Source organism: Struthio camelus, chromosome 14 (assembly GCF_040807025.1).
Source record: "Struthio camelus isolate bStrCam1 chromosome 14, bStrCam1.hap1, whole genome shotgun sequence".
NCBI lineage: Eukaryota > Metazoa > Chordata > Aves > Struthioniformes > Struthionidae > Struthio > Struthio camelus.
Genome location: NC_090955.1, coordinates 1,144,154 through 1,157,582, shown reverse-complemented (window position 1 = coordinate 1,157,582; position 13,429 = coordinate 1,144,154). Strand labels below are relative to the sequence as shown.

The 13,429-nt window shown below is 41.8% G+C and overlaps 1 protein-coding gene across 8 annotated transcripts in view; it reads right to left on the bottom strand.

Moving 5' to 3' along the window:
• RAD18 (RAD18 E3 ubiquitin protein ligase) overlaps positions 1-12,197 on the bottom strand; it is a 68,571-nt gene extending 56,374 nt beyond the window's left edge. For 6 of the 8 annotated variants that reach the window (XR_011144075.1, XM_068960435.1, XM_068960433.1 and 3 more), the window contains exons 1-4: positions 11,950-12,197; positions 11,426-11,507; positions 7,627-7,688; positions 5,505-5,575 (exon numbers count right to left, since the gene is read on the bottom strand). Coding sequence is in view for 7 of the 8 variants with exons in the window: in XM_068960435.1 (XP_068816536.1) it covers positions 5,505-5,575; positions 7,627-7,688; positions 11,426-11,507; positions 11,950-12,024 (290 nt within the window). In the remaining variant the exon portion in view is untranslated. Of the gene's footprint in view, positions 1-5,504; positions 5,576-7,626; positions 7,689-11,425; positions 11,508-11,620; positions 11,838-11,949 lie in introns of those variants that run through there. The other 2 variants (XM_009681121.2, XM_009681122.2) reach the window with 2 other exon arrangements.
• Positions 12,198-13,429: the final 1,232 nt, after the last annotated feature.

The window sequence follows — 13,429 nt, the reverse complement described above, 5'->3', positions numbered from 1 at the left end:
CTTCTTTAGATCTACAAGCCTTGCAAAGAAATTTTCAAAGCACTTATTTGTCAAGATCCTGGTTCCCATTTTATGGTAAGTTCACAGCTCCCTCACCCAAGGGGCTATGAAGTAGAGTAGGTGGGAATGTAATGCTTCTGCATAAATGCGTTTAAGGAAAAGGAGAGTAGATATCTTTCTTCCTAGGAAAAGCTTACACAGGACAGTTCTAAAGGTACTGAAGGACAATTTCTCTCCTTGAAATCCCTTCTGCAGTTCTCCTGGAAGTTTATCAGTGCGTTAGAAACAACAATATTTGCTCTCTGAGTGCAGAGAGAGTAACTGTGTTTCTTCCTATGACTCACTAGCTGACAAGTAACCATGATTACTTTCAAGGTTATATCTTGATTTCCTAAAAACACGTTTTTCTTCCCTGTGTATATAAAAAACAGATCATTTTTATCAGTGATCAGTTGTCTATTTACGTAACTAGAATTCTAATTTCCACTTCTACGTTTTTCCAGTTATGTGATGCAGAAACCGACAGTTTTCACCAGAATAATCTCTTTATTTATGGACAACAGAATTAACTTCAACAACCCCAAAAGTTTACACTTTGCACTATTTTGGAAGCTACTGCTCTCATGGCAGCTGACAAAACTCAACATTGCTCGTGCACTCCACAACTTACCCTCATGACCTGAGGAAAGACTGCTCTGCAGCCATTACAATAGCCTAAAAAATTGGCCCAACAGGGACACGAACTTCCTTAATACATTCATTGCTCAGTATATTTGGGGGTACTTGAACACAACATACACCAATGTAAATTCAGGCCTATTCAAGCCTGCTCCCTCTACCTTTTCACACAGAACAACATTAACAGGCACAGTTCCCTAATGAATGCTACAGACATCTTCACTTTTACTGGGAAATCTCAGTCTACAACTTCCACTGAGAAGAAAGCAGGATTCACAGCACAATAGTCACTGGGCTAAACTGAACACGAATTATCATGAAGGCTTGAAGGCTCTGATTCTGCAAACGCATGGCACAGGTCAAACAATAAACATAAGTCTAAATAGGAGGAGCATTCAGGACTATTTAGAATGATTTCCACTCCCTTGCACACACCGACCTTGGTGCAGAGTTTTTATTTTGCTAACTGTATTAGCAACGTTTAACATTTTCTTACCCTCCAGGCCTGATTTAAGAAACATGTTTGCATTTTGTTGCACGCTGAAAAGATTTTAATGAATACTGAACTACCTAAGGCTCAAAGTCAAGGCAGCAAGGACTTGGAGCTCAGCGTGTTTCAAAAATCAAATCCTGTAGTCTGGGTTTGTTTCAGAGAGGTCCAAAAGGAAAAGGAGATGAGGAAGATGCGAGGAGATGAGACAGATTTGTCCTCTACTAGCACCTCTAGGCCAGAGCCAACTAACTCTTTCACAATTTAGGGACACCCAAAACACTCCCCAGGCAGGTAGTATTCCCTCTGAATACAGGGCCATCTGCAGAATAAAAGCAAGGTCAGACCAAAAGAGACCAATAACTGAAGGTACTTTTGCCACAGCACTCGCCTCACAGGTGGTGCCCTAGCTCCTCCACTCAATTTCAGCATCTCCAACAGCATACCCAATTGAAAGGTTACATGAGAGGAATTATTAAGCCCCATGTCGAAGTGGGAAAATAAAGAACATCTCTTCTAGGTCCATAACAGCATTCATGAAACTGCAAGTCTTGAAGCAGAGTCACTTTCACTCTTGCTCTCAACACAAATCTCCCTGCACAGCATGGCACAGCACCAACTTTAAGTAGTAACACAAGTGTATAAAATTTAAGTTAGATCTGTAAAAAATGCACATTTACAAAAACTCTGTTTTCCTGCCACCTCAGAACTGAAGTTATAAAAAACAAAAGGAAACTTTAGTGGCATTGAACAGCACAGCCTCCATCCCTCAGCGCCAGAATTCAAAGACTTGAACATTAAAAAATTAAATAAAAAATAGAAGAGGGGAAGATATTTTCATATAGACAATGCAGTTGGAAAACACCAAGCAGAAAAAGGGTTTCCAAGGCTTTGGAAAAGTAAATACTCAAAGAAAGAGCTGATACTTTTTCATAGGAGCATAGCCACATCACAGAATGAAGATTGCAAAGTCCATCGCTTGTACTGGATTCAGTTTTTCCCATTTCAATACACTTTTATCTCTAAACAATCTGATGGCATTTTACTTCATCAAAAATTTTATTAAAAAATTCTTTGGGCAATCTAAGTGTTCTTCCAAATAAGAGAAATTCAGAATTTCTGTTCAAGATTTTATCTAGACATTGTTTATTCCTTTTCAGTTAAAACTATTTCAGAAGTCCACTTGCATACTTTATGCCATAAGAAACCATATAGTGAGTCTTCATAGAGAAATACTCATATCACAGAAAATATGAGGAATTCACTGAAGCTCTTGATCAGTCAAGAACAGTATTTAATATAGATATTCTACAATTACTTTCTCAAAACAAAGGAGTCTTAGGCATCCACTGAAGGCAAAGAAGAGAAAGATACAAACATATTCTCAAAGCTGTTCAAATGTTTACTAGGTTAACTGAGGACATGACAGTTTTAGGTTTATTGATCTAAATCTGTACTGAGAAATTGATCAAAGTCACAAAAGGCAAGATTAAACTACCCTGACTGGTAAGATTTATACTGATCCATTAAAGCAGTCAAAAATATTAATATTTAAGATTCAATATCATAATGGATCTAAGTCAGCAGTTCCTGTTCCGGGGAAAGATTAGATGCTACAAAAAAAAAAAAAGTAATCCATTTATCATTAGGAAGCACAGACAGGACAAGCTAAAAATATTGGAATTGTGGAATTTCAATTCTTCAGATAAACACAATTAAACCTAGTAGTAGCATACAGAAGATTAGGTATTCATCACAGAAATTCTGTCAAGAAACAAAGCTATAAAATTAATTAGGCTTCCTATCATTTAGGAAGCAGAGAATTTCATCGATTTCAAGCTCCGAGTTCATTTCAGAGAAAAAGACAACAGTGTATTTGTTTCCCACAACCATAGGAATATCTACAAAATACCTACCAAATCACAGAGTTGCTTCCAACCAAAAGTAACCATACCTTTAACACAGGAAATCTCATAACTACTACAGTAAGCATTTATCAAGCTATGCTTATTTTGTTATTCCTGTCTTTAAAAAGATGAAGAGACTGAAAATGAATCAAAACCAAACACAAAAGTAGAAAAGAAAACCAGGTGGAAACACGATACTCCATTACTTCTTTTATCCAGGAAAACTAACATCTCTGGTTCCTCAGTAACTACATTCTTCCCATCCAATGAGTTTGCCAAGAGAATTCCCTTGCAAGTTGACCATTATCGCTAGACAAAGTGGGGGTTTTTTCAGACAATTTCCCTTGCATACACAAGAATGATCTTAAAAGAAAATCTTTATTACCATTAACTTCCCTGTAGAAGATAATTCCTGACACATCTGCTTGAATTCCTACATGTTGATAGAGACTGCAACTAACGTGGTAACTAACCAGAAGCAACTCACTGTCCTGCAAAGTAGAATGCGGTTACATAAACTCTACATGTCACCTGAAAGGACAGGAACCCTCAGCTGAAAAACTAAGATTTTAAACAAAAATGTAAACACTGTTTCACATGTTACGTGTCTGATAAAACAAACTAGATTATCATCAAAGCCATTCCTATAAGAAACAGTTGCTGCAACAGATGTAGCAACTTGTCCTTCCTACAGTCAGCTGATCACTTTGAGACTCTCCAGAGTTATCCCTTCCTCTTTTTTCCTGCTCTTTTTCAATCTGATGTTAAATCAAACATCACGTCTTCTCCTCCCATTTCCCACTTTAGACTACATCATTCCTTCCACTTCTAGAGTAAACCTCTATTTCTCATTCAGACACATATTTACTTACACAGCACATCAGCCATGTACACTGCCCTTGTTCAAAACGGAGTTCGTCAGCGTCCACATTCTCAATGAATAGTGACCCTTCTGAACCGAACCATCTTTAAAGCCTTCACACGTGGCAATATAACCATTTTTTAATCTCAACTCCTGCAATAGTGACTGTATTTTGAAATTCAACTACGTTTTGTCCTTTGCTCTTACAGTAAGTCTACTCTTAAAAAAAAGAGAAGAGAAACAAAATAAGCTATTATCTTCAGCACAAATTCGTTAACATAACCACAAACTCAGTGCTGTGACAGAAAGCATCCAGCAGCTTTGGCCCTTCAGTAATCCCATCTCCTTAGCAATGGAGCTGGGGGTGGGTGCAAATACAGGTTTAAAGTTTCTTATATTGGATACAAAGACAATTTACACTGTATAAGGAGATCAGAAGTTCATTGGGACCGTTCAGGCACTTTAATGTGAATCACCCAGTAAAGAGGTTGCATCACAGACTGGAAAACAAGCAGATCGATACTAACAGTTTACCCCAAGCTGACAGGAAGTCGTTCAACTTTCATCCACTCCTCACGAATAGGACAACAGTTAGTGGAATCCAAAGCCAGATTTGACAGCATTTCTGTCACACAGGAATTTTTTCGCTCACACTACTCTTCGCTCTGCTCCTCTACAGGGAGGCTCCTGGCTTGACTAGAGGAAAGATGAAAGTTTTTCCACTGACATGGAGCAAGGGACTACAAGCATCTGTGAAATACCATAAAAAACCTGCAACTCCTCTACCAAGTACCTTGAGGTATACCTGAAAGGTGATACTGACAGACAATAATAATAATAAAAAGACAACTTGCAGGAAACCATGAAGAAGTCTCCTTGGATATTACAGAAGGCACTGGCCTTAAGCAAAAGAACTAAAGGTAAAAGTAAAATTCAAGTAAACAGCTGGTTATCAGGATAATCGGATTTCAGCAGCTAGCATATCACAAAGATTACGACACAGACCTTTTCCTCATTTTGGATGATACTTAGAAAAAGTTGCCAAATATCTGCCTTAAGACATCTTGACCAAATTACAATGATGATCTCTACCATTTGTGGGTTTGGGCTTTTTTGTTACCTAGAAAACTCACATCCCAGTGTTTCCCACCATTTTGGTGGGTGTTTTCATTTTAGGTTCACTTTTTGTACCCAGCAATTGTAACAGTAAGGTTACTATGAAAAAATTCCAGTAATAAACCTTAACACCTTTATGATGATTTCATTGATTTTTAATTATACAGTTACATTTTCAAAGCACATTACATGGTCAGCTATTCCATGCACCCTACAGTTAGCATACTCTTGTGGCATTTAGGCCTCAGTAAATAAACTGTCTTCATCAAATCATTTATTATTAAAATATAGATATTAAAGTCAATATTTTTTTCACTAACACCAAGTCTAAGTTTCTAGCACAAAACACAAACACTGGCTATTGCACAAAACGACAAATTAATACAAATTACATCCCACTCTCCCTTCCAACTGCCAAATCAGATATAGTATTCATAAAAGCACAATATACCTTGCAGAATTAAAGCTTTTAACTAGTTCATCTAAAGTCCGGTTATTTTTCAGGTCAGATTCCGAGACTGCCTATTAAGAAAAAGAGGCAAAAAAAAAGTCAAATACAGCAAAACAGTAAGTAAACAGAAAAGGTTCAGGTGATCAATAATTTTTCTTGGATATATACTTCAACCTCCACCACCCTAAACTGATAGCTCAATGAAGATGCGTAAAGTTTAAGCGTTTTTTCCTGAAAAATACGTCACACTAAAATACTGCCTGCTGGCACTTAGGCAATAGATAAAAATGAAGTATTAAGCTAAAGCTACAACATCCAGTACACCTAGTCTCTGACAATGCTTTTTTGTAGCCCAATTCAAACCATTTTGAAAGCCAAAACAAGAACACCATGAATGTGGTAAGAACTTTAAGCAATGAGGAATGAGAACACATGAAGAGAAGTGCTATTTTTTTGAATGCTTATGGAATGAAAACATGAATTATAAGGTGGTTTTCTGCATTCAATTCATTCTGTTTACAGAATTCCTGATTTTTATCTCTTGCTGTTTCTCTTTGCTCTTCTTTTGTCATTCCAAAGCTTTTACTACTCTTGCTCATTACTGCAATCAATCCCTGGGATTTTTGAGAAGGCAGTAGTAAAACGTACTCTCCAGAAATGTACACCAAGAAGCTTGCATGTCTGAATGTTTAAAAATAGATCCATTTTCCAGTCCTCAGTAATCTACTCTGATTCATGCTTTAGAAATATGGAAGAACATCAGTTTACTTTGCCAATACTCTTGAAGCACTACTCATTGTTTTTAGGCAGCCTACCATTTTCAGAAGTTCAATAAAAACCCAACTGGCTTATGAGGAAAAGCTAGATTAAGGCCTAGAACAAACTGCATTCTATACTCTTTAGTCAGAAAAGGCCTTCAAGTCAGATCATAATAACCACCTACCTGCAGAACAGATCAAGTCTGCCATGAGTGCCTTCCAAAAGAAAGAATATATTTACCCTAATTTTCATAGCAAATACCTCCTTCCCCTGCTGTGCAGCATACTACTTTTCTATAGTCTGTGAGCTGTAATACTAGGTATTCTGGTATATCTGGTGGCCTCCAGACACTGCTAAAGATTCCTTGAAAGGTAAAGGAGAGGAGCAAACCTACTGTCAATAGCCTTCAATGCACTTAAGTTGTATCTATTAGAAGAGGCTAAGAAAAACCCTACTGTTGTGTGGTATTCCTTCTGCAATACATGCTGTAGATAAAATAAGCTCCTGCTCACAGAACAAAAATACAGAAGCAATAGTGTAACTGTCTAAACTGTCCTGAAGGCATGCAATCTCTGTCCAAGTATCTCCAGTGATCATATAGGAGAAAACACTACAGTAACACAAATAGGCAATTCAAAACATTACGGTTATCACTGTTTTACTACATTATGTTCACAACTGCTTTCTTTCAAAATAAGCTTTTTTCAAATTCCCTTCCATCTCACACATTCAATTCAAAATACATGGGTGAAGGGGCAACGCACAGGTTTGTATCGGCTATATGTTCTCAAAAGCCTTTTTCGCTCATCAAGTTTAGACCAAATTCAACCCAAAAGCAAGTTTTTAAACAATAACCACAATTTGAGCCTGAAAACCATTAGAATGAACGCCAACGTGCCCTGCTGTGAAATCCTCAAGAATTAGGTGACTACTGACATTTAATTTCAATAACTGTTGCTGTTACATGCCTTTGAAAACTCAGGCCATTCAATCATGGAAAATTTAAGCGCTTAAGTTTCAGCACTAAATGTTTTAAATGCTGACTTTATGAACAAAACAAGAGGCAATTCTACATGTTTTGACACAATTTTTTTTTTTTTTTTTTTTAAATACACGCAGCTCTGAGTCCAAACGCAATTTTCATTCTCCATCTACTTCTTCTGCCTATGGTGACAGAACAGTAGCTCTGAGAGGGGAGAATTTCAATTGTAACAGAATCGCCGGTTGTGCAAACAGACATTTTTTCCCCACTGAAAGGGAAGGTAGTAAGGCATGACAAGTACTAATTTTTTAGTATAGTAAAAGGTCCTGAGATTTGCCAAAAATAAACAACAAACAAATATGGGACAAACAAAACACTTACCACACAGCATGTTGGACACTGAGTTTTGTAGGACAAAAACTTGCGTATACAAAGGGAACAATCTGGAAAAAGGAAATATATAGTTTTCAACGGGCATTCTTCCAAAAGCAGCTCAACACAATGCTGGTTAGCATATTTTCTCTTTCTATAATATATGCAAACTGTTCCACAATACACCAATATTGAAAACATACCATTATTCCACAGAATTAAGATCAGTCTTCTAGTGAAAAACTTGTATCTTATACAAGCACCTTTCAACAGCTGATCTCAGTCTCGCTGTTAAGGGCAGACGTTCATCTTTCTTTCATTAAAGCAAAGCAGGAAGATCTTAGCCTGCTACTACCACTAAAAGCAGAAGAGGTGCGTTTATTGGTCTACAGCAGTGGGTTTCACTGCCCCCACCCCCGCCCTTTTTTTGATGTTTACTAACGTTTTCAGATCACTCATTTTCCTGCACAGCCCCAGAAAAACTCTCCACCTCCACTTTATCCCAGATGTTTCTTTCCCTTCCCAAAACTTTTGAGGGAAAAGGCTAAAGAAGATGGACAATAGCTTTGGAATGCTAATGCAGAGATGGCTTAAATGCTTCCCAGTAAAAGCAAGTCATTTCATTTGCACAGGAGGCTTCTTTGTTGAAATACACCATAAGTTTCATTTTGTCTCCGGAAATTTTTGGAATTATTTTACTTTCTGTACTTATTTATGAGCTTTCATAACCCCTTCCAGATATTAAGGGAGCGCTTCGGTACTCTCTATCAAAACAGACATTCACTTACTAGTTCTTTATCGCTCAGAGTTTCAGCACTTACAACCTCTAAGTACTACAACTAATCAACAATCACCTAAGCAGATGTATTTCAAAAACCCTCTCTGAAGAGGTTGGAGAAGAAGTAGGAGCATTAATACATAAATTCAACAGTTACACCTGCAAATCCATCCAAACGCTCAAAAGTTACATTATATAATATGATGTGATATAGGGGGAAATCCATATAAAAAGTAGTAATCTTTAACTGCATAAATATGAATCAACTTAATAGAACTGGGCTGCCAACATCTGACAATCACTCATCTTCAGTAAGCAACGGGATTGACTTATGTTTGCAGCGATCACTACTCACACCCGGCCGAAGCACAGTCAGGGATAATAAATGACCTAAGTCCTTAGTCTTAACATTTGTGCATAGGGCTCCCTCCGGGCACTTGCAAAGTAGATAAAGGCCGTGCAGTTTCCTGTCCCAGCTCCCTTCTTTACTACTCAATTCTTCCTCCTACAGGAGGAACAGCCCAGCCACAGCCAGGTCTCAGCCTGTCATTCTTGGGGCAACAAAATAATTTTCTGTCTATGATAAACTCTGCATGTACATCAGGAATTAAGTGGTACCACAAAGCTCACTTTCATCTGCACTGACAGACGATACCCATCTGTAAAAGCGTATCCACTAACTCATTATAACGCTTGGCGGCAGCCACGTATTTCAGTATATAGAAAGGAAGAGAATCTCAAAATATTAATTTAATCTGAGAAACAGTTCTGAACGCTTAAATGAAAATGACAGAGTAGAAACATACAAAGCATTGCCAGCAAATAATCCACTCCATTAAGCTTAAACTGAAAGAAGCAAGGTGGAGAGAACAAAGAGGAACAAAACAAGCTTGGCCTCGGGACATTACAAACCTCTGTAACGAACAAGAGTCAAGGATGCCACAATTTACACACCAGGCATCTAGAACTCTAAGTGAACAAGCAACTCTGAAACCTGCTTAGCTAGAAACAGGCTGGCAAGTTCAACAAAGATTTTAAAAAAGAGAAATCCTGAATGACAGGAAAGAGCTCCCTCCAACAGCTGTGGACATTTCTATATGAGTAAGTCAAAGCCCCACTTTCCACACTACTCTTGACACAGGCCAAGACCGCAGAGCTGCGCTCATGCTGAGCTGTGCTTGGACGAAGGCTGCGACTTGGGAAAGCTGCTAATTCACAGGGGGCTGATGCGGTCAGTAGCTCTTCCCATCACCCAGCTCAGTCCCTTGCTGGAGGCCGCTGCAGCGCGCGGATCGGAGACATCCCTCAACCATGTCACAGTCACTGGGTCATTTAAGCCCTTTAGATTCCTCAGGAGGGGCAGCATGTTTTAATACTCCTACTACAAGCGGTAACGAACACCAACCAATAAGAAGCACATCTGGTGGTAATAACCTCTTAAACCACCTCAGCATAAATTGATTCAGTTTGCGAGATGAGTTTAGGATTTAAAAAAAAAAAAAAAGAAAAAAAACAGGAAGGCCCTACTTTTAAGGCCTTAAAGAAATCCTGATTTATTGTAGAAAACTTAGGCTTGTTGCAAATCGGGAAGGAAAAAGTCAAATATATAACCTGTGAAACACAGTAAGATAGACAGTTTCTTATTCAAGTTAAGGGCCATTGAACTGAGCTGTGTCACAGGCAGGCTAGTAACACCAGCTACCGTAAGGAATTTCCAGTGCTTCTTCCACTGTTTTCAGTCGCTTACAGTTTTACCAAGCTAAGCTAAATCTCATTGCCAAACTACAACGTTCTCCTTTTTGTAAGACAGTACTACAGTTTCTGAATGAAACAATCATAGGCATTCATTTTAACATGAGACAGGCAGTGTACTTTCTCCTAATCTGACTTCAGTAAACCGTTTTGTTACCACCTTCCAACAGATTTCAGCCTGAAGCAGACAGTGTGGCATGAAAAATTCTAGCTCATAATACTCAATGCTTTCTGCCATACAGCTCTGAGATTTGCTCCTACCTCAAGATTTTATGAAAGACATTTAAATGAAGGATTTTAGGAATAGATGGGATTTAAGTTAATCCAGACAGTATGTGCATTTGTATCATCATCAGAACAGAGGCTGCACCCAAACTGCTCGTGGAAAAGTTGGTGGCTGCTTCACAGCTCTCATCCAAAAGAGGTCCTCTGCAATATTGCACAGGCAAACTTCTTTGCTGACTAAACTGTGGAGTAGCACTGAAAATTTTGTAAAGGAAATAAAGGATCGATAGCCTCTGCACTACACTCCAGTAAATAATAATTGGTCAAACGATGGCTTGTCTATAAAACCATAGAGGAGAAAGTTTATAAAAGTAAGTTTAGAAAAGAAAGTTTCTTCAGTGGCTTTCTGTCACACAGATAAGGCGCAAGTGGATTTTGTCAACCCGTAATAAAAACCACAAGGCCACTCTCCAGTCCTGTGTTTTCCAGGAAAGATATAGGAGGACAGAGCCATCCACTCAATATTCTATATGCCTTCTTTGGCCTTCTGTTTTCGTCCTAATCTGTCAGCTGAATGACAGATTAGGCATAACTGGAGTCATAAGGCCAAGATGCACTACTATCACAGCCACCCTTATACTCCTTGGAATAAATGGGAAGGTGCAAACTAAACAAAATATAATCTTAAATTATATTAAAAGCCATAGCATAGTGGGAAAAATGAATTCATCACCCATTTAGCAACTTGCCATAAAAAGATCACTTTGACTCCTATTCTAGAGCCATTCATAAGTCTAATTTTTATTAAACCTTGATTTTAATCACCCAAATCAATACAGATTTTTATGTGATCTTCAATAAAATACAGTGTTAATCATGGGACAGCAGGTATAGATTTACAATGAAAAGGAAATAACAGTTCCACGTTCACCTCTATGAACAAAAAATAATAGCAAATTACAAGAGATAGTAGGATGAAATGAGTCAAGAACAGCAAGAAATTTACATAGTACTTTCAGTACAGGAAATCATGCTTCCTTAAATCGTACTTACAGTTATGTGAGCACTGTGGAATGATCATTGCAATATTGAAGTAATCAAAACATATCCCACACCGCAACAAGTCGTCCACCGCCTGAAAGGAAAACACAGGTCACTTAGAGGACTTCTTGCGTGAACCGCGAACGAGCAAACACACACTTCGCACAGCATAAGACCTTGCGCACCACATTCTTAAGCGACACAGACCGAAACGCACCACCCGCAGCCCGCAAGGGTGGAATTTAATGCCCGGCATTACTTATATCCGAAAGAGGTGCCGCGGCAGACCCCTGCAGAGCGAAGCCTCGCCGGGCGCCCGGCTGGGGACGGCGAAGCCTGAGCAGAGCGGAGCCGGCCGCCCTCAGCCCCGGGCCGCGCCGGGCCCAGGCCCTTCCCGCCGCCGGGCGGACACCGCTCCCCTCACGGGCTCCCCTCACGCCTCCCCCCCCGCCATTTTGGCTGCCCCCCTCGGCCCGCGGCCGCCATGTCACCCTCCCCGCGGGGCGCAGGCCCGCCGCCGCTCCGCCCTCACGCGCCTTCAGAGGGGCCAGGCCGGGCGGCCACGGCGGCTCGGGCAGGGGCAGAGGCAGCGCCAGCGCCGCGGCGGCCATAGCGCCCTGGCACGGCACGACACGGCACGGCACGGCCCTGCCGCGGCCGCCGGCGCGTCCAAATCCCCCGCGCTCCGCGCGCCGCGACGTCGGCGCGCTTCCGCCGGGCTGCCGGGAGTTGTAGTCCGCGGGGCGGGGGCGGACTCGGCTTCCCCGCGGCTTCCCGGGCCGCCGCGCGGGCTGCCGGGAGTTGTAGTCCGCGGGGCGGGGGCGGACTCGGCTTCCCCGCGGCTTCCCGGGCCGCCGCGCGGGCTGCTGGGAGTTGTAGTCCGCGGGGCGGGGGCGGACTCAGCCTCCCTGCGGCTTCCCGGGCCGCCGCGCGGGCTGCCGGGAGTTGTAGTCCGCGGGGCGGGGGCGGACTCGGCCCCCCCCGCTGTAGGCGCGAGCGGAGCGTTTAACGGCTGCCTGAGGGGCGGCGGTGCGCGGCGGGGGGGGGGGGGAGCGGCCTGCCCGCGCCTCCGCGCCCGATACGAACCCAAAACTGAGCATTTTTTCCCCCCAACTAGAGCATATTACTCATTTTTCATTTCCTAATGACGTTTAATTCAAAAACTCGTGCTCGGGGAACGTTACAGGCCCTGCGGAGGAGCAGCGCGCGAAGCGCTCGCCGGGCGCCGGGTGGGTTGTCGGGGGCGGCCTGGCGCCGGCGGGAGGCCGATGGCCCTGGGGTGTGCGCGTAGCCCCCCAAAAAAGGCTGCGTTTAAACGGCCTTTGAGGCAAGGCCGGGCCGAAGGCGTCGGCTCGCTTGAACCGACGCGGGCAGAAACCCCCGCACCAGCCAGTGTTCCCTTGTAGTACGCAAGGGACGGACTAAGATCCTGTTCTGAGCCTCAGTAATTCACATTATTTTTATAATAGAGCCCCCATATGACATTTTGCTTTGTAGAAATACTCAATTTGCCATTCAGCTTTCATCACTATTTTGCTTTCAGAGAGAAATGGAAGTGAGCCAAAAATAACATTTGCAGCAGTGTTTTGGGCAGATACAACATGTTTTGGCTGAAAACAAAGAACGGGTGCAGTGGTCAAAACGGTAGATAGACTGTTAGTGCAGGGGTTAGCTGTGTGTAGAGAGAGGGCAGTCCAGCTGGTGCAGAGCTACTGCAGCACAAAGAGTTAGATTTAGAGACACCGCTGACAGCAGGATGGGGGAACCCGGAGAAGAGGCCACGTTAAAAACCAAAACCAAGCCCAGAACCGTCCAGGTGGCACGCTGAGCGTCGGGGCGTTGATGGCAGCGGTCGTGTCTGCGGTAGCGCGGGTAGGAGAAGGTGGTTACCCAACGTGGCTTTCCTTCTCTCCTTCACTGTGACACGATACAATATCCAACTTTTCTCTCCAGGTAGGGAGAAAAGCATGTTGACTGGGGTAAAGGCTAAAATCGAGTTTGGATCTTCTTTATGTC